Source organism: Neofelis nebulosa, chromosome 1 (assembly GCF_028018385.1).
Source record: "Neofelis nebulosa isolate mNeoNeb1 chromosome 1, mNeoNeb1.pri, whole genome shotgun sequence".
Taxonomy (NCBI): domain Eukaryota; kingdom Metazoa; phylum Chordata; class Mammalia; order Carnivora; family Felidae; genus Neofelis; species Neofelis nebulosa.
In genome coordinates this window covers 193,803,074-193,822,315 of record NC_080782.1, presented here as the reverse complement: position 1 = coordinate 193,822,315, position 19,242 = coordinate 193,803,074, and the positions used below count along the sequence as shown (strand labels likewise).

At 39.7% G+C, this 19,242-nt stretch overlaps 1 protein-coding gene across 24 annotated transcripts in view; it reads left to right on the top strand.

Moving 5' to 3' along the window:
- The window catches only part of LMO7 (LIM domain 7), a 196,546-nt gene that overhangs the window by 94,491 nt on the left and 82,813 nt on the right, over positions 1 to 19,242 (top strand). For 20 of the 24 annotated variants that reach the window (XM_058682605.1, XM_058682673.1, XM_058682770.1 and 17 more), the window contains exon 4: positions 7,913 to 8,019. In XM_058682605.1, the coding sequence (XP_058538588.1) occupies positions 7,913 to 8,019 (107 nt within the window). Of the gene's footprint in view, positions 1 to 7,316; positions 7,416 to 7,763; positions 7,775 to 7,912; positions 8,020 to 19,242 lie in introns of those variants that run through there. The other 4 variants (XM_058682802.1, XM_058682747.1, XM_058682684.1 and 1 more) reach the window with 2 other exon arrangements.

The following is a 19,242-nucleotide window of genomic DNA, read 5'->3' as shown; positions in this document are numbered from 1 at the left end:
ATGAGGTGTTTCTTTAAGCAATTACGTATCTGTTTTACTTTGGAATGTAGAACATGGATAATTTGACGACAGAACGTTTTTCTTTTGTTCCCCATGTTGGTCTCAGAAGTTCTTAAGCCTCTATTTCAGCATTTTCTTTTCTTGCTTTCAAAAGAGTAAGTATGTTTGAGAACTCCTTCATTTTTGATGTAAATTTCATCTGAACACCATGGAAGACCGTACCTTAATGCACGGTGCAGTGTGACAGCCTGTCACCGCTTCTGTGTAGTTCATTGTCACCCGGGGTTGATGAAGCATTTTAGTGACCACCCTTTTACCAGAGCACAGCCCTCTGCTTGCCCTTCCCTTACTTGCCAGTGCTTGGTTCTGCCTCTCGGTATGGTCTTTGCTCCTCCTCTGCCAAGCAGTGCTGGAGAAAACTACGCCAGCAGCTTGGTGGTTTATCATCTATAATCCCTTGGGCCCTCAGTGTCACTTGGCCATTCCTTTTAAGCATTCCTAGCTGGTTCTTATTCCCATCTCCACTCCACATGTGGCAAAACCTTATTACTCTCCTCGTCCCCCAATCCTTTGCTATCTATCAGCACATGACTGAGGCTTTCTCTTGGCAGACAGATAAGAACCGAAGGAAAACGTACTGCTTACTTTCCTCAAATAAGTACCGAAGTTGGATCTGTAGGTTTACCTACATATTGTAATCATAACATGTAGGTATTAGTAACACAGCTTACATTTCTTCACTAAGCCATAAAATAGAGGATGAAGTCTCTAAAATAATAATAAAACTAGTGCCCCTGACGAAAATTGCAACCACACCACTTTCTTAGTGGAAACTATATAATTAAAATGCACACTTGGATATATTGTAGTCACTTTGCTGCTTGGGAATTGCTTTCGAATACTTGCGATTGATCACAATTAGTACATCACCAGAATGGAATGTGAGTACTTTTGGAGGTGACTTGTGCTCAGACTTTCCTTATTTTGTTACTTGCCAGAAAACTTATGTCTACAAAGACTCAAATCACCTGAGTGATTCTCTTAGCATGTGGGTTCTGATTGAGTGGGTCCAGGGTGGAGCTAGAGTCTGCATGTCTCACAGGCTCCCAAGTGATGGTGCTGGTGTGTGGACCCCGTGTTGAGTGGCAAGAGGCTAGGTCGGCTGTTGTCTAGTGTGTGTGTCAGCATCACCTGTGTGGTGACTGTGTGCTCCCTCTAGAGATTCTGACGTGGCTGGCTAGGGACTGTTATTCTAACGTAGAGATTTAGTTCAGTTTCTCTGCCTCAAACAGTGGATACAACCTCTTGATTGCTGGCATATACTTCCTAACTTTTGTCACTGTCAATGCCAGGCAAAGAGGGGCTTTGGTACCATATCATAAATGGAAAAGGAGTTGAGGTCACCAAGTCTCTTGGCCTTCTGATAAATTGATCCACACAGTCATGTTCCCAGGTTCAGAGGAATTGGATAATGTGCTCTCTTTTTTAATAAAAAAAACAATGTTGCTCAAAGTAGGCCTAGAAACTTACTGGGAGTAACAGGGCACAGGTGAGCACACGAGGAGCACTTGGCTCGTTGGTGAGGGAACACTCTCAGGTGATGACATTCTAGCTAGGTTTTGTTTATGGGTGTTGACTATATGGCCCTTGTTGTCTGTACGGCTATAGCCCTGAGCACAGTCAGTTTTACTCTTTTTCAGAATTAGGATATTGATCTTATTCAGGGCTTCTGTAATAGATCTCTTTGTCTTTATGTAAAGAATCCATTTTTATTGATGACACTTTTGACCCTCTATACTTTTGCAGAAGTGGGTCTAACTGGTTTGACATTATGAATAGACATTCTCCATTTGTTGTGAATTAAGGTTTCCTGATACAAAGTATTCCCTCTATAAGTTGGAAGTCTTGAAAATATATCATTAAAGATATATTTCAAAGAAATGTATGAAAGATACGTTTTTTTAAGTTCCTCCAAGTGAAAATGAAAATGACTTTGGTCAGTGTAAGAGCCTAGGGAGGTATAGTATAGACTTTAATGAGGATTGAGACTTTTGTGTAACAAAATGGTTGAAGCTCTAAGACAAAAATGTGGACCATAATGCCATTTATGTAATGCCATTCACATAAGTGAATCAACACTTTGAAGGACACTTACATTTTTAAGCACGTTAGAGAAGACACTCCTTCAAAAAATTTATAGAGGTGAAATTTACATAACAAATACAGCCATTTCAAGGTGGACAATTCAGTGGAATATGGTATATTCACGGTGTTGTGCAGTCACCAAACATTTCCATCCCTCCCCAGTGAAACCTCTTGCCTATTAGGTCACTTCCTATTTCATACTGTCCCTTGCTAAACTCCTCTGTCAACAACCAATCTGCATTCTTTCTCTTAAGGATCTATCTATTCGGGATATTTCATATAAATGGAATATGTAAATGTGTGTGTTTAGCTTTTACTTAGCATAATGTTTTGGTGGTCCATCCATGCTGTAAAATGTATCAGTTCTTCATTTTTTTTAAATGGGTGACTAATATGCCTTTGTGTGAATATATCACAGTTTGTTTATCCATTGCTGTAAATGTACATTTTAGCTCTTTCTACCTTTTGACTATTGTGAATAGTGCTGCTATTAATGTGCATGTACATGTAGTTGTTTGGGAAACTCTTTAATTCTTGAGGGTATATTCTTTCCTTCTTTTCTTTTTTTTTTTAAATCTTTTAAACTTTTTTTTTTTTTTTTTTTTTTTAAGAGAGAATCCCAAGCAGGTTCCACGGTCAGCACGGAGTCTGACTTGGGCCTTGATCCCATGACCCTGGGATCATGATCTGAGCTGAAATCAAGACTCAGATGCTCAGTTGACCAAGCCAGAAAGCACCTTTTAGTGAAGAGGAGTGGGAGTGAATGGGGGCTTGGGACGAAGAGAAAAAAGTACTGAGAGAGCCCTTATATTGACTGATAGCAGCTTGCTAAAATATATTCATTCAACTCTGGTCCCCTGATACTCTCCTCAATTACTCCCATCCCTGATAAGAAAGCAATCTGCTGAAGTGACATGAGTCTGTGTTACTGGATAAGTGCTTTGAGAAGGAAAGTGGGGTGAAAGGCTCTGAAAGAGTTCATGTCGCCAAAGACCCATGTTACCTCTGCATCTAGTGTGAGAATATTCATTTTGGCCTCACGTTATCCTTCTTGTGACTCTTCAGGATGTATAATGGAGACAGAGAGGAGTTAAGATTCCATAGAAATGTATAATATATGATTGTGTTCAAGTACCGTAGCCATCTTCTAACGTGGTCCCGATGATTCTCTCCCTTGTACCTATACATTGTACCTAATTAGGTGTTCTAGCCGAGACCTCCAGGTGGTGTGCTGAAGTGCTGCCTGGCATCCTCTTGCTGATCATAAGTAAAATGTGGGACAGCAGATAACATGATAAACAAGAGGGGCACAGGAATTGCTGGTTTTGAAAATTGTCAGCCTCTTTAGTCAGTAAAGGAGGCTAAAATTGAGAAATGGCTTTCAGGCCAACATCAAATTAAGTGCACACTAGCAGGAAGACAAGGTCTGAAGATGAAGCTGAGCGTGTAGCTGTAAAATCCTTGAAGATCTTGGAAAGATCCAAAGTAGTGCCTCGGAAGTCCATCCAAATGACAGGGCTTCTGAGAAGCATAAAGGTGATGTCCCTCTGTCATCTCAGTGGACTAAGAGGAGGGCTGCCGTTCCCCCTTGAAGGGATTTGTGGGTGAGGCTTTTATCTAATGAAATTAAGGGCCAATAGGATTCATAAAAGACAGTATTGAGGGGATTCTCTTTAGAAGCTGTAAACATACACTGAAAGGGACAGAAGGTTACAAAATTAGTCCCCCAAACTTTTTTAGGCAGAAAGCAGACTGAGAAAGCTACATACATGCAGACACAAACTACTTTTCAAGGAAGCAAATGATGATTTTAAGGGGGAATCAAGAATCCGGAGGATGAAGCAAAAACCATGACGAATTCACTGGCCTTGAAGACTAATGAAAGACCTACCAATCTATGCCTTGCAGGATTTCAGAGTTTCTGAGGTGTAGTGACTCCTGTGTGCCCTCATTTCTCCACATTTGAGCTGGAATATATCTAGAGGTTACCCTACACCACTGTGTTGGGTATGTGGGGACAAGTAACTTGTTGCTTTAGCTCACTGGTATTCATGTTGAGAGGAACTGTATTCGAGGGCTGTCCTTAAGGATGTCCACCTGAGGAGCCTCATGTAAAGCCAGAATTGGTTTAGATGAAATTCTGAACTTGGAGCTCACCTTGTATAGGGGTGAACATTTCTAGGGCTTTGGGAAGGGATTAGTGTATTTTGCATATGGGAAGGACATGAACCATTAGGGCTCAAGAGTGAACTGTGGTAACTGGTCCCCAGTGATCCCGCCTCCTGCCATTTATGTTCTTGCGTAGTCCTCCCTGCATTGAACGGGGCTGACCTAGTCCATCAGCAGGATACTGAGGAAATATTGTGTGACTTGAAAAGATAAGCCACGAGACCCTGCAGCCTCTATCTTGCTTTCCTTTGGATCATTCACTCTGTCAGGCAGCCCGATGGAGATGTCCATTTGATCCAGAACTGAGGCTTCCTGCCGACAACCAGCCCCAACTTGCCACCTACAAGTGCACCTCTTTGGAAGCAGCTCCTTCAAGCCACAGGAAGGTCTTCAGGTGACTGCAGTCTGGCCTGATGTCTACAGCCTGCTCAGGGACCTCCATGCCAGAACAATCCAACTTGGGTCACTGCTGAATTCCTGACCTTCAGAAACTGTATCAGTCTGTATTGTTTTAAGCTGCTAAGTTTTGGGATAACTAGCTATGTAGCGGTAGATAATCAGTACTGCGCCACTATAAACCTGGGAATATTGGTAAATTTTTGTGGAGTCCTCATCTTGCTTCAGGTGTTAGCAGGTACTGTTCCTGACTCCTTAATCTCTCTCTAATTTACCCTGTTATGATTGCCCTTATAACTGATTCAAGGCAAAGGGATGGAGAGGCTCTGGGGAAGAATGTGAAAATCTCGAGCCATCCCACCTTGTCTGTTTATAGTGTCTGCTTTTATTCCTACCTTAGAAGAACAACACTGAAAGGGGCTATTGCAGATCATCTGGGATCCTCATTTTGTTTTGTTTTTGTGAAGCCACTTTCCGTCCTCAACGTGTGGGAATTGCAGATGCTTAGTGCCGGCTTTTTTGCCAAGAAGTCTTTTCTTCAAGTTGGGCTATGCAATACTCGTGTGAAGGGTTGAGCTGGGGAGGGCCGGGCTTCTCTCCGCTGGCACAGAGGTGTGTGCCCTTGGGAATGGGGTACGGATCCAGAAACTGCTCATTTCACAGAGGCGGAAAATGGGGCCAGAAAGGCTGATACATTAATAATGTTAGAAACGTTATTTCTAAAGTTAGTGGCAGAGCTACTGGGCTCTCTCCTGGCTAACAGTCCAATGAGATGTTTTCACGTTTGTCCTTTGTTTTTACTTTATCTTTGCTAGTTTCCAGGGAAAATGATTCCATTAATGAAGACTAAACGCTTCCCTTTTAATATGTTGAGTGGGGTGTGGCTTCTCGATGGTTCAACAGACATTAAAATTTCATTTGATAATTCTGTATCTTCCCTGAGGGAACTCTCTGCCTAGGTCCTTTGAAATCGCAAAAAATAAATTACCCGTGGGCTCAAGTCCAGTAAGCTGGATTTAGGTTACAATTGTGATCTTAATACAACCTGTTCCTGCTGCATAGGCCATGTGCAGCCTCGTTTGTAAAGTCAACTTGAGTGTCATTGAACTATTTAAGAGAAACTCTGCTTTTTCATGTAAAGGCTTTATTTAAAAATAGAATTTAATCATATTCTATTTTTCCCTTCATCTCTAATTAACTATAATCACTTTGATTTTAAGTGGTTTCTTTCTAAATAATTGGGTGGGTTTTGAGGCATATGTAGTTTTGTTCTTAGCAATCTGTATATATGTTTGTCAACTGGATGACTGCTATTATGTTTTTAGAAAACACATGAAAGACTATTTTGGCAGTCAGTGCAATCGGCTTACTTTCTGTACTTACTTTCTGTTTAACTGTGTCATAATGTTTTATAACATTTTAAACATTCAACCAAATTGAGTTTGTGGGAAGACTTCTTGTGTGTGTGTGTGTGTGTGTGTGTGTGTGTGTGTGTGTGTGTGTATGTCTTGGGAAGACTTCTAATGGTTTTTTTCTTCCTCTTTTGAAACGTACTTTTCTTCCTGTGGGATTTGGAGTACTGAAACACCAAACCATTCGTTCTTGTCTGCTTCTCTGAAGGCCAGTTTTAGAACCGTTAATTTGAATCATTGGGTAATGAGATTGTATGGGTTTTTTTAATTATGCGAGCTTAACAAAATGATCACTGTTGCTCCTTCCGGCATATTGCCAATATGTGACTTCCCCCTTTTGTTTTTTTTCCACCAAGTCAGATTTATCATCTTCCATTGAGCTGTTCAACTTTGGACTTATAAATTCTTTTGCTCTTTGACCTCTTACTTAAAGTGAGCATGGATTTTAGCTTTCAGCCAGGTAGTTCACGCTGCCTTTTACTGATAGTGCACTAGAATAACCCCCCATCCCCCCCCCACAAATATTTTGTTTTGAATGTCTCTTAGTCCCTAGTAGTTGGTGTGGCTTTTCTCTTGCTGTGCATTTGCTCACCTTTTCCCTAAATCCCCTCACTCTCCAGGAATCCATGCTGCTAAATTTAGCTTCTTCCTCCTTGCTTCTGTATCTTTCCTTCCCACTTTGCTAGGCCACCCTGCCTTTTCTTGTGGGGATTGGCTTCTCAGCATGGGAAAAGAGTAATTGTCTTTTTCCAAGTGGCAGGCTATCTTCTGGTTCCTCAGAGCCAGCTGTTAGGGAGGTGAGGTTTCAGGGAGGCTCTCTTCAACTACAGATGTGGTGTGAGAGCACTGGTGTGTGCACGTGGACAAATGTGTGTTGGCATGCTAGCAGGCTGTTCTCTTCTTTGAAAGTCCTAACCAAGAGAAGGTAGAGTCCCCACGCGATCTTCCCAAGCTCAACCTCATAAAGGAGAAGAGGGAAACTCCAGCTAATTCTGCCCACCAAATGTGTATCTGTAGTAGTCCATGTTTGGGCAGCAGTTTACATGAATGGAAAGCATTGGTTTGTGAAAGGAGGATTTTGGTTTTTGAAATTAGCCAGGAGGGCAACCTAGATTTCCTTTTTTTTTTTTTTTTTTTGGCGGCAGTTCCTGAAGCAGGTGCAGGGCGTGTGTGAATAATGTACCACACCTCAACTATGCGATTTAGCCAATGAACGTTAGGCTTCTCCTGGGTCCTGTAGCATGGTTTCCCTGTCTGTCAAGAGCCAGCTCAGCAACCAAACCCAGATTCCAGGTGTGGTATTCCACGGTCGTTCTGTAATTTGTAATCATAGAAACAGAATGTTCCTCCTCTTATTTCTTCCCTGCCAACAGTTTCTGGGTGGGTGACTGTCAGTAGCTGGAGTTATTTTTAAAGAGGAGAGGTGAGGCTTGTCGTGCAAAGCTGGGAAGAGGGCGTTTGTTTGCAGAGCAGAGCTGACATCAAAGTGTAGATTACTGCTCAGTGGCTAGGCACTTGTCCTGTAACAGGTAATGTTTAACGTGCCGGTCACAAAGATCACAGAACAGCGTATGCCCAGGCATAAGCTAGCGCTACCGTGAATGCTCTGGAAGACTTAAAGGCTATACATGCCCATGTAATTAAAAAAAAATGTATGCACTAGTCTTGCTGCCTCATTTTTGCTGGCTGTAATTGGACTTTGAAGCTTAGAAGTTCTATCATAAAAACGTGTACCCTTTGTTTGAGAGAGAGAGATTGGCTAAGCAATCACTTTCCACTTCTTTTCACAGGATAATATAAACGTTTTTTTGAAAGCTTGTGAACAGATTGGATTGAAAGAAGCCCAGCTTTTCCATCCTGGGGATCTACAGGATTTATCAAACCGAGTCACTGTCAGGTAAGTTTCACTGGTTTGTTATATGTTTTTTAAGCTTAGGGCTTGTGGCTCAAGTGCAAAGAATTTCTGAGATTTTATGATGACTGAAAAATTGTTCCTCTGTCTTCCTCTGTTCTCATTCCAAAACAGATTATTTAAAATATAGCTGAGGCACTGTGAATCGAAGCTGTCTGTAATTGAGATCATGGCATGTTATTTTAAATCTCTCTACTAACTGAAATGGGTGTTTATATTTTAATGCTTGTCCAACGTGGTAGTGTTTGGTTTCTAATGGGGAGAATGGCCATTACGCTTATAAAACAAACTCAGAGGTTATATTTATAGAGTAAACAAAATTATTTTCATACGGTCTTTATGTATTTGGAATTAAGACTTGCTAACAAAAATGAGACTGGGACAGTGGTTAAAGACACTTTCTTTTGTAATCTGGAAGGCAGCAATGCCTGGCAGAATGCTAATGACCTTGTCAGTTGTGGAGGATTTCTAAAAATGAACAGTTTTCACTATTTTAATAGTGTGGATGAGAAAGTGAAAGTAGGGGTGAAAATGGGCACAGGTGTCTCCGTTGTGTTTTAGATGGAAAATGGTGTCACGTAGGAGTATATGGTTTCAGGAAATCTGGTTTTAAGCTCCTGAGATTTTTTTTTCCTATAAATCTAATTTGCTTTCAGTGAATCGGAATAAACTTTTGTTACCAGATAGTGGTGACAGAAAAATGATTTAATTTTGTGATAATGACTACCTCTTTATCACAACTCTTAAACCTAATTAACATTTTTTTTTCAAAAGGAGAGAATAAACACCTTATTCTAGCTGTAGGAGTAATAGAAATGGGAAAATTAGTTTCTACCGTTTTAGACAAAGATTTAGTTTATATGGTTGATTTCCCTGTTGTGATAGCTTTAAAAGTTATTTAAAATTGATGATAAACTCTTAAAAATGGCCAATATTTTTTCCTAAAGAAAAATAACTCTCTATGTAAGTTTCATAGTACACATGGTCTTTTAGCAGTAAAACCTAAAATCTCAGATAGAATTCATCTTTTCAAAGCCTAACAATACATATTTTTAAACAAACAGTCCATTTTGAACTTACGTGCTTCTACTTCTGTTGAATTAGCATTTCTAAACTACACAACCTTGATAAGTGCATAGCAGGGAGGGGTCTGTCTGCATTTCTGATTAATTGGAAGATAGTTTGTTCCTAAGTTTCATCACCAAAATGGCATGTTGACTTCTGCAGTATTGCGAGGACATGCTTGATATCCATGAAAAATTACTGCATGGATGAATTTGTTTTATTTTTACTAATCAGCAATCTCTCCAGACACCCATCTGATGGGCGAAGAAAGTTTTCACTTACAACGTGTTTTATTCTTAATGAACAGCAACAACTTAAGGAAACCGCCCCCCCCCACACACCTTACCCCAGTCATACCATTTTGAAACCCTGTAGTAGATGTTTGAGTAGGTTACCGATTAGGCAAAACATGTTTGTTGGCTTCTAATTCCAAGAATGCTCTGAGCAAAACTTGCCTGGAGCCTGTTTTATGAGATGTTGGGTCTACGGTGTTCAGGAAAAAAGTCAGTACCTGGGCACAGCCTTGAGTGAAATTAAATCCCTGACGAACTGAAACTGGGAGGTCACGTAGTTACAGCTGTAGTAGGAAGTATGCAGAACAACTTGTCTCAGTGGAGACCGCAAGTCCATAAAGGCGTGCCCAGGTAGTACTAGTGAGAATGCCTGAGAGCCTCAACTCTGCTCAGGAACATTTCCCCTGAGAATTCTGTCTTGTTGGCCCAAAGAACACAGGGCTTGACCCTGGGTCTGCTGCAGTGGAAGCATGGGAGCCTCCCGGTTATGAGACTTGAGGAAGCTTGGCCACAGTTCTTCTGCCCCGAGATTGCATTTTTATAAAAGGAAGCAGGTATATAGGAAAGCAAATTATTGGCTAGTAAATATCCATGCATTTCATAGGTTTTAGTCTTTGTTCTTACATAATGTGGAGATTTCTGTAGGTCAAATCTTGTCCTTTCGTTATTGTAGATTGAAGGACTTAGTGTTGGTTAGACCAGTGGTTTTCACCTGGGGGCAGTTTTGTCCCTCCAAGGGATATTTGGCAAGGTTTAGGGATAGTTTTGTCAATATAACTGGGCTGGGAGTGCTACTGGCATCTAGTGGGTCAAGAATGCTGCTGAAAACACTTTCATGAACAGGATGGTCCTCATAACAAAGAATTTTCCAACCCAAAATATCAGTAGTGCTGAGGTTGAGAAACCCTGACCTAGACGTAAAATTCCTTACTTATTTCAATGGTGCCAGCAAGACAATCATGTGGAAATGAAGGCTACTGACCAACAGACTGTACTTTCTGCTAAAATATAACTTTTTACTCATTAATATAATAATTTAGTATAATAACTTACATATCTCCATGGTAGTATGTTTGCCCACTTTAAAAGGAAAGCTCATTATGAGTCTGCAGTAATGTGTCAGTACATTATTATTTTGCTCTTCTGTATACATTAAAGCTAGCAAAAATGGGACAAAATAATTATTTTAAATGCTCTATCAGAGCTCAGCTGCTAAGACTACACAGTTGATAGACGGGCTGCAAGTGCGATCTAAGATCCATGTTTGCATGACGCGTGGAAAGCTAATAGGAAAGGCCAGTGGATGCCCTCCATGTTGGCAAATGTGAGGTATTTTTTGTTAGAGGACAGCAGTCGTAAAAAACATGGATGGTGCACGGAGCCTAGGAGAGTGGTGTGTGGGTAGGAAGGAGTAGCAGGAGCAGAGGCTGCCGATTTAAAGAGCCGTTGATATTTCAATCATCCAGGCCCTAAGTACAAATATTTATCTTCCAGCAGTTCCAGATTTACAATTTAATTTGCAGTAATAACTTTTTACTGGTCAAACAGAACTAGGTTACTCTATAATTCTATAATTATACATATTAATATGTTATGTAAATTTTCTAACAATTGCTTCTTGTAGGAAGTAGCTTGAATTTTTCCAAGTGTGTTTGAGTCACTCATTTATTTTGGGACTGCATATATTGTTATCAGTTACTATTTAAAATTTCTTTTTAGATATGTATTTATTTTTGAGAGAGAGGGAGAGGGTGAGTGGGGGAGGGGCAGAGAGACAGGGAGACAGAAGATCCGAGTGGGCTTTCCCTGATAGCAGAGAGCCTGATGTGGTGCTCAAACTCACAAACCATGAGATCATGGCCTGAGCCAAAGTCAGACGCCTAACCGACTGAGCCATCCAGGCACCCCTCAGTTAATACTTTTAACTTTGACATTCCTGACTTTAATGGGTAGGATCCATCTTGGCCCCCCAGCCCTTTTTTTTTTTTTTTTTGCCCTGAAAGGCTAATGAGCAAATTTGTGAGTTCACCTTCATGAATGGTAGATTGAGGTTGAACTTACCCTACTTGAGATGTTTACTGAGGCCGTGAAATTTGGCTTCTGTAGCAATGAATAACGACACCATAGTTATTAACCATTTGCTAAATGCCCATACTGAGCTCAGAGCCACAGCCCACAGAGAAGAGGTGCTGTGACTCCTGGAGCCAAGCAAGCACAGTGACCACCACATCACGCCACAGCACACTGGAGAGCCCCCGTAGCAAATCTCCTGGTCTGGTCATTAAGCGGCACAGAGCAAGTGCTTGTTGTAGAAAGCAACTCAGCAGAGTGGTTCGGAGGTCATCCTGTTTTAGAGGAATCGAAGTTGGCAGAGAGGGAGAGTTGAATTATTAAAGGTTTTAATTTTATACATTTAGCAGTTTGACTCAGAAACAAAGTCATATATTTAACCATTGCTCTAACGAATTATATATTGAAATTTTAAAGCTGAGAATGTGAGCAGATTGTAAGCATGTTTCTTCTTTCTGCTCCCTTATCATTCCAGTCCAATTTTTAGCACTTCCTCCTTAGATGCATTCTGTTCATAATACAATTACAGGATGGCCATGCTTTTGAACACAGTATTTCAGTCATGCAAAGAAAAAAAAATTATTTTCTAATTCGGTCTTACTCTCCCATTTAGGATATTAATATTTTAGGTGTGAATTGTAACTTCAAATGTCTCAATTTTTAAAAAATGTCTTATCAAAATGGAGGGTGCAGAAATCAATTTTTTTTACACATGGTAGGTGCCAAAGGAACAGTAGTTAGAAACAAAATTAGTATTAACATATTTCCCGCATGAAAATAAAGGAGGCTCAAAGTGATATTTAAGGATTTAGCTGTTCTGTACAGCTTCAAAAGGGTGCTTGATTTTATGGCAATACTGTAAAGTCATTTCTCTGGAATCTGGTTCCCAGATGGCACTCTAAACAGTCTGCCAAATTGGGCGTGGGATATGAATGTGTATATGAGTATTTATTTAAGATTTTAATTCATGTAAGTAAAAATATACCTACTCTGAAGTAATTTTCATCATTTGCTGACTTAAACCTGCTTTTACTTTTTTTTCGTGTCTTTCAAATGAGTTTCTCAACATCAATCTCTGTTTTTTGTTTTTGTTTTTGTTGTTTTAATAATGATATCCAAACTTGGATCAGTAACTTGATCATGGTGACTTCCACCTGTCAATTCATGTTACTATTTTAAAATGTTCTCTTCCTACCAAGCAATTAGAAGAGAATGAAACAGAAAAGAAGTTTGCACTGCACACGTTTCTGTCCTGTTCAGTTATTCTCTGGTGGTAGGTAATTCCTGAAAGGGGACATTAATTCTTTTGGGTTGCCAAGACTCTGTTTAAGGCCAGCAGCAAAAATGTACGGACAGTTTTCAGATGTTGTTTGATTGCAAGGTTAGATTATTGAAGAGCGTGTTTAGTCGCAGAGAAAGGTTGTGGAATAGGAGGTAGGTCTGACTCTGGACAAGCTATAAAATACCTGAAGTTTTATCTAGTATTTAGTTTCTCTCCATTTCTAGTTGCTGGTAAGTTCTTGGAGAGATAAAGAAGTTTCTGAAAGCCAGCTCTCCATCCTCAGCTCTTCACTCCCTTAAATCCCCAGAGCCACAGGGCCTGATTGTGTCTTGGCTTGCTGGGTCGGGCTTGAATGCTGTGCACTTTTCTGGCCAGGGTCTTTGTATTCAAAAGTAACCCCATCGATGCTCATTGCCTCAGAGTCTCATTTGGCGGCTTGTCTGCTTAGCAGCTACCTTGAGTTCCTGGAAGAGTGATAGAATTTACTTCCCTTGACCAGCTAGCATTTGTTTTATAATGAGATCCTTCAAAGGGTTAAACCAAAGAAACAGATTTTTCTTGAAGAGATTCTTCTGTCTTTCAAATTATTACCTGTGGGGCTGCATATGTTGAATTAACCAAACCTTTGACATGACGTGCACCATAGTATGGATAGCCCTGTCAGTCACTTTTGAAAATGAGAGCTTTACCACTAACTCGAGGTGTTAAGCATTGCTTTTCTTTGAGTTTTTTGCTATCTTGTGGTATGATTTACCTGATCATTTGTGTGAGGGTGTATGTGTGGGGTGTGTGTGTTTTTACATCTATTTCTGGAGCTAGAGTAGAAAACAGCGCTTAATTCAATAAGGGGAGACTTTGGGGTCAGGAGTCACTCACTTGTTTGTCACACATCAGGCATTGATTGGGCATTTTCTCTGTAGCATCTAAGTATCAGATTCCCAGATGCCACTCTTAACAGTCAAAAAGTGCAGAGCTCTGCCCTTAGTGGGGTTCGAGTTATAATTAAGGACATGTCTTCTTAAGTTCACAGAGTACATTGTTTTGAGATAAATACACAGGGTTCTCAGAGTATATAGAGATGAGAGGCCATTTCAACTTTTTAATCAGGAAGATACTTAATTGGAGGTGACACTGATTTCTCATCTGGGCTTTCAAAGCACTTTTGTTTTCATCTACATCTAATTTTTCCCTAGACTTGAGACTATTTGAGGACAGAAACAATTACATTATTCCTTATTTCCTTAGTTCCCAACATCTTAAGTGTTAAGTGTTTATTTGAAAATTAAATTTTAGTTATTTTGACTTCCTGGATGTTTTAAAGCCAGGCTTTAAAGATGGAAACTTATTTTTTCCTCTTTGTCAAGTTTTTCTTTTTATTACTCTCTTTCAAAATTGCAAAACAGTTCAGGCAAAGCAGCCGTTGATCCTTTGGTTTCTATTGCCTTTCACTTATCATTCTGGAATAATAATATGGCATATTATAACATAGTCTAAGTGGATACAATTGAAAAGAAGAATGTGTCTTCACCTCAGTGTATAATACACTAAAATGGGAACTTTAGACCACGTGCCTTTCAAAGTAGTTGGTGGAAGTCTTAATCTTTATGCTAACGTGAAAATGACAACCGCTAATGTTTAATGGACATTTGAAGGATATTCTGTGCTTATAAGAAGTTTTAGAAAAATTTTAATGTTTTCATATCATGATCACAAATCCCTTCATCTTGTGAAATAAATCTAAATGTATGTTTAAGACTTTCTGGTGGAAAAATATGGTGGCTATATAGGTGCTGAAGTAGCTTGTAGAAGTTCAAGGGCAACAAATAGAAATTTTTGAAAGCTAAGACCGATATTGGAGGTAACTTCTTAAAGGAGTCCTGAAAGTTACTTTAAGAAATGTTGCCAGCAAGTTTCTAAGTAAGCCTCATTCCTTCCAAATCCAGGCTAACTGCCTTGGTACATCTTACCTTTGCCTAGCATTAAACATCAAAGCCAGTAAGAAAAAAGTCACAAATTACCTTTGACTTTGATATGATAACTTTGACTATGACATGGTAACCATTTGAAGAATATGAGCACACAGAAACTTGAAAATTTCTTGACATTTCATTTGAACTATTTCTACTACACCTTGGGCTGCGTTTCTGTCACCTTCCCCCAGGATGGAACAAGTTCAGTCATTGTGCCTCAGTTGTTATGGACAGATCTAAGATGAGCATCAAAGATGTGGGCAGGGATTTAGGTGTCCCCTGGCATGGGTTTAATCCCATCCCATTCAGTCACTTGGTAGCTGAACGGTAGGTTAAGTTTCCTCCCTGTGATCAGTTTGCTTCTTCGTGAGCAAGATGGATGTTACTGCTGCTCTCTTGGAACTTTGTAAGACATTTGAGGGCTATCCTTACCCACATGTTGTAATGATTACAGATCAGGGATGTAAAGTATAAAGTGTTTGGCATATACTAGTGCTCAATAAATGGTGTTGACTTACAACTGTGATCATTTTCATAATTTTTCTTTCCCTTCTTGACCCTCTGAAGATACATGTTCCCTGTGGAAGAACATGAAGAAACAAATCTGGCCCCTGGATCCTTAAATTGTGACAGTTAGCTATAGGTTTTATATTTTCTTATGAGAATTTAGGTCTTTTGAGACTTATCCCTTCTTTCAATTGCGAACAGATATTAAAACAGGTGTGTTTTTCTTACATTTATGTCTAGTCAACTTTTTACAATTTATTTTGTTAGAATAGCAAAGCTGGAAACCAGACAACAACAGATAGCTATTTGCTCTTGTCCTTGTATATGTGGGACCAAAACAATTCTGTTATCTTCTATGAGAACTCAACCAACGTTTTTTTTTTAATTTTTTTTAATGTTTATTTATTTTTTTTTGAGAGAGACAGTGAGACAGAGTTTGAGTGGGGGATGGTCAGAGAGAGGGAGACACAGAATCGGAAGCAGGCTCTAGGCTCTGAGCTCTCAGCACAGAGCCGCCGCGGGGCTCGAACTCATGGACCATGAGATCATGACCTGAGCTGAAGTCAGATGCCCAACCGACTGAGCCATCCAGGTGCCCCTCAACCAACTTTTTATGAAATTTTCTGAATTGTGAATGTTAGTTTGATTTGAATCTTTTAAAAAAGTTTTGTTGCCACATTTTAAAAACAAAACGTACATAAAAACCAGAATTGGTCTATCACACAAATCCAAATCTAAAACTTTATTGTTTCATTTTAATCGTTCCATTTCCCCTCCTTCATTTTTGTGAAAAGTGTGTCATTTTGGCCACGAGGAGAGGAAGTTATCTTTTGGATGGGCAGGACTAGACGCTATTCTCCAAAAGGCTTTTGCAGGGCTTGTGAGTTTCTTTTGAAAAGGTGTTCATAATCTTTAGGGAACTCAAATGCACATGCTTGTCCTGTTTTCCACCAGACAGAAAACTTAGCTGCCACTTTGGGGCATCTCCCCTCTGTTTTGTCCATCAAAAGTCTGCTATACTAACAGCATAAAATCTTGATTATATTATCTAAAATATTTATGGTTTTTGTTCTAGACACTAAAAAAGTGACAGCAGTAGGCACTGTGTGGGTGGTCAAAAGTCTCGCTGCTTACTTCCACTTGTACCCAATGGAAGAAAGTCAAGAAACTAGGAAACATACTTTTGTGTTAATGCTCTTTGACATAATGTAACTTGATTTTTTACAAGATAACGTAACTTGATTTTACTATCAAAAATGTTAAAAAGAGTGGGTATTAAGTTATTTATTGACCTTATTGGTTATTTTTCAGAGTTTAGGTTAATGGGGTAGTGATGTTCTAGGGTAACTGCCCAGGTATAATTTGTCATGCTGAGCAGCTGTCCCAGGTGGGATTGGCTGCTGGTCAATGGAGACCTACCTTTTTTTTGAGGATCCTTCCTGACCTGAGTATCCCAACTAAACTGTGAGGCAGGGTGAGGTGTTGTCTCTTTTTCTTAAGAGCCTAGTACCATTGCTTCAGACACCACTGACCAATGAGCCCAGTAAACCTAAGAAAGCATGTTTCTAAAGGATTACTGACAAGTCTTGAATTTTAAGGAAACAAAGTATACTTGCCATCTAAATGTAAGTAACCCACATTAAGGGTAAGTGACAGTGTATAACCCACATTAAGGGTAAGTGACAGTGTAAAAAAACTCCATTAAAAAAAAGATTAAAAACATGCTTGGAACACACTTCATGTAAACCAGTTATTATTATTATTATTATTATTATTTTAAGTTTTTATTATTTACTTACTTCTTAAAAAGCACGAGTAGGGGAGAGGCAGAGAGAGTGGGAGAGAGAGAATCCCAAGCAGGCTCTATCCTGTCAGTGGGACGTCTGTGATTTGGGGCTCAAACCTACGAGCTGTGAGATCATTACCTATGCTGAAGTCAGATGCTTAACTGGCTAGACCACCTGGACACCCTTCAACCAGCTTTTCTTAAGCTAAAAAGGGGGGAAAGTAGGGGTTCTTGCTGGCCTGGGAGAAGCAGCTGCTGTGAATTAACTGCATTAACCACTATCAATTTAACCAGGATTTTCTCTGTGTGCTTTGTGCATGCAGGTTGGGGGAGAAATCTCTAAATAAATATCAGGTATCACTGTCATTACATTTTGCTATTTCATTACATTACAGTAACATTGCTGGTAGATTTTTTGAAATGCTTTTGTTCTGTGTCTTTTCTTTTTAGTTGACTGAGGTATGGAAATAATCTTCAAAAGAATCACTGTATCTGGGTAAACAATTTGGCTAACATGTTACTAGAGTACTTTTGGCTTAATACCAAGAAGGAAAAATGTATACTGGGTAGTTCTTTCATGCTCTGTTTTGTGTATACTAGTGTGTATTCACCTATAAAATGTGCAATAGAACATACACACACACTCACAATAAGAATATATATGAAAATTTGTGTGAGGCTTCAAAGACTGAGACACCAGATCCCCAGTGTCTCCACATCTTTGTTTATTTTGGTGATGAATTCATTTTACAAAGGGGCTTGATCTCTGTCTTGGAGGAGAAACAGCAATAGTACGACAATGATTTATGGGTATCTGGAGCAAGATGATTAAGAAATAGAGCTGTATTCCATTGATATACAATGGAATACTACTTGGCAATGAGAAAGAATGAAATCTGGCCATTTGCAGCAACGTGGGTGGAACTGGAGGGTATTATGCTAAGTGAAGTCAGTCAGAGAAAGACATACCATATGTTTTCACTCATATATGGATCTTGAGAAACTTAACAGAAGACCATGGGGGAGGGAAGGGGGGGGAAGTTATAAACATGGAGGGAGGGAGGCAAACCATAAGACTCTTAAATACAGAGAACAAACTGAGGGTTGATTGGGGGGGTGGGGGAGGGGAAAGAGGGTGATGGGCATTGAGGAGGACACTTGTTGGAATGAGCACTGGGTATTGTATGGAAGCCAATTTGACAATAAAGTATATTTAAAAAAGAAATAGAGCTGATATCTTTTCTCATGTTTTCCATTCTCCATTGAATTCATCTTGCAAGAAAGAGGCAGGAAAACAAATCTTTTTATTAACGACTGTGAAAACAAATCTCTTTATTAAAGACTGTGACATCCATGGATATAAGCCTTGGGCTGCTGGAGCCAGCGAAGGCTGCTCTAGGGAAGCTAGAAGCTGCATAGTCCTGATGGGCTGATGAGGGTGGGTGGGTATTGGGTCCTCTCACCTGCAGACCTTCTATCTTGTGGCTTGTCAGCCACATCCATTAGGTGTTTCATATTCATTGTGTACAGATCCTGGACCCTGGGTGGTAGAAGAAAAGCAAGTCCTACTCCTTTTCTACCTCAATCTTAAGACCGATAGTGGAGAAGATGAAGTGCATTCTAAAGTCTTAATGTTTGCTTTTGTGTCTCAGGGAGCATTGGCATGATATAAGGGAAAACACTGGGTTTGGAGGGATGAATAGCAACTAGGTAAGGAAATCACTGTGCTAGAGCGTCCAGAGTATTTCAAATACTCAATCAGATTTAGACAACCCCGATCAGAGCTCTCAGGCACATTAATTATCCCTAACCTAGTAACAGCCCAGCTAGGTGTTACCATTTTGCTTCTGTTTTGCTTCCGATGGGTGAAGTAAAATGAGTCCGAAGAGTAACTTGTTTAGCTGTATGACATTGGGCAAATTAACAGAGCTAGAAGTTAAATTCAGGGGCTGTCTTTGCCTACATAGCTTGGACAACTTCCACTATATTGTCAAAACAATTAAAAAAAAAAAAACCCTACTATTTCTAGTGCTATATAACTGAAATTGTCTTTTGAGTTGTTATTTTAACTAGGCCAGCTATGCCCAAAGTAGATTTGTGTATATGATTGGTATTGCCACATTTGATACATGGCAAATATCCTTCCATTATGATGTAAATTGTTTTTCCTTCTTTGTGAGCTATGTAACATCAAGTGGATATAGTGCTATACAATATGCCATCAAATTTAAGATC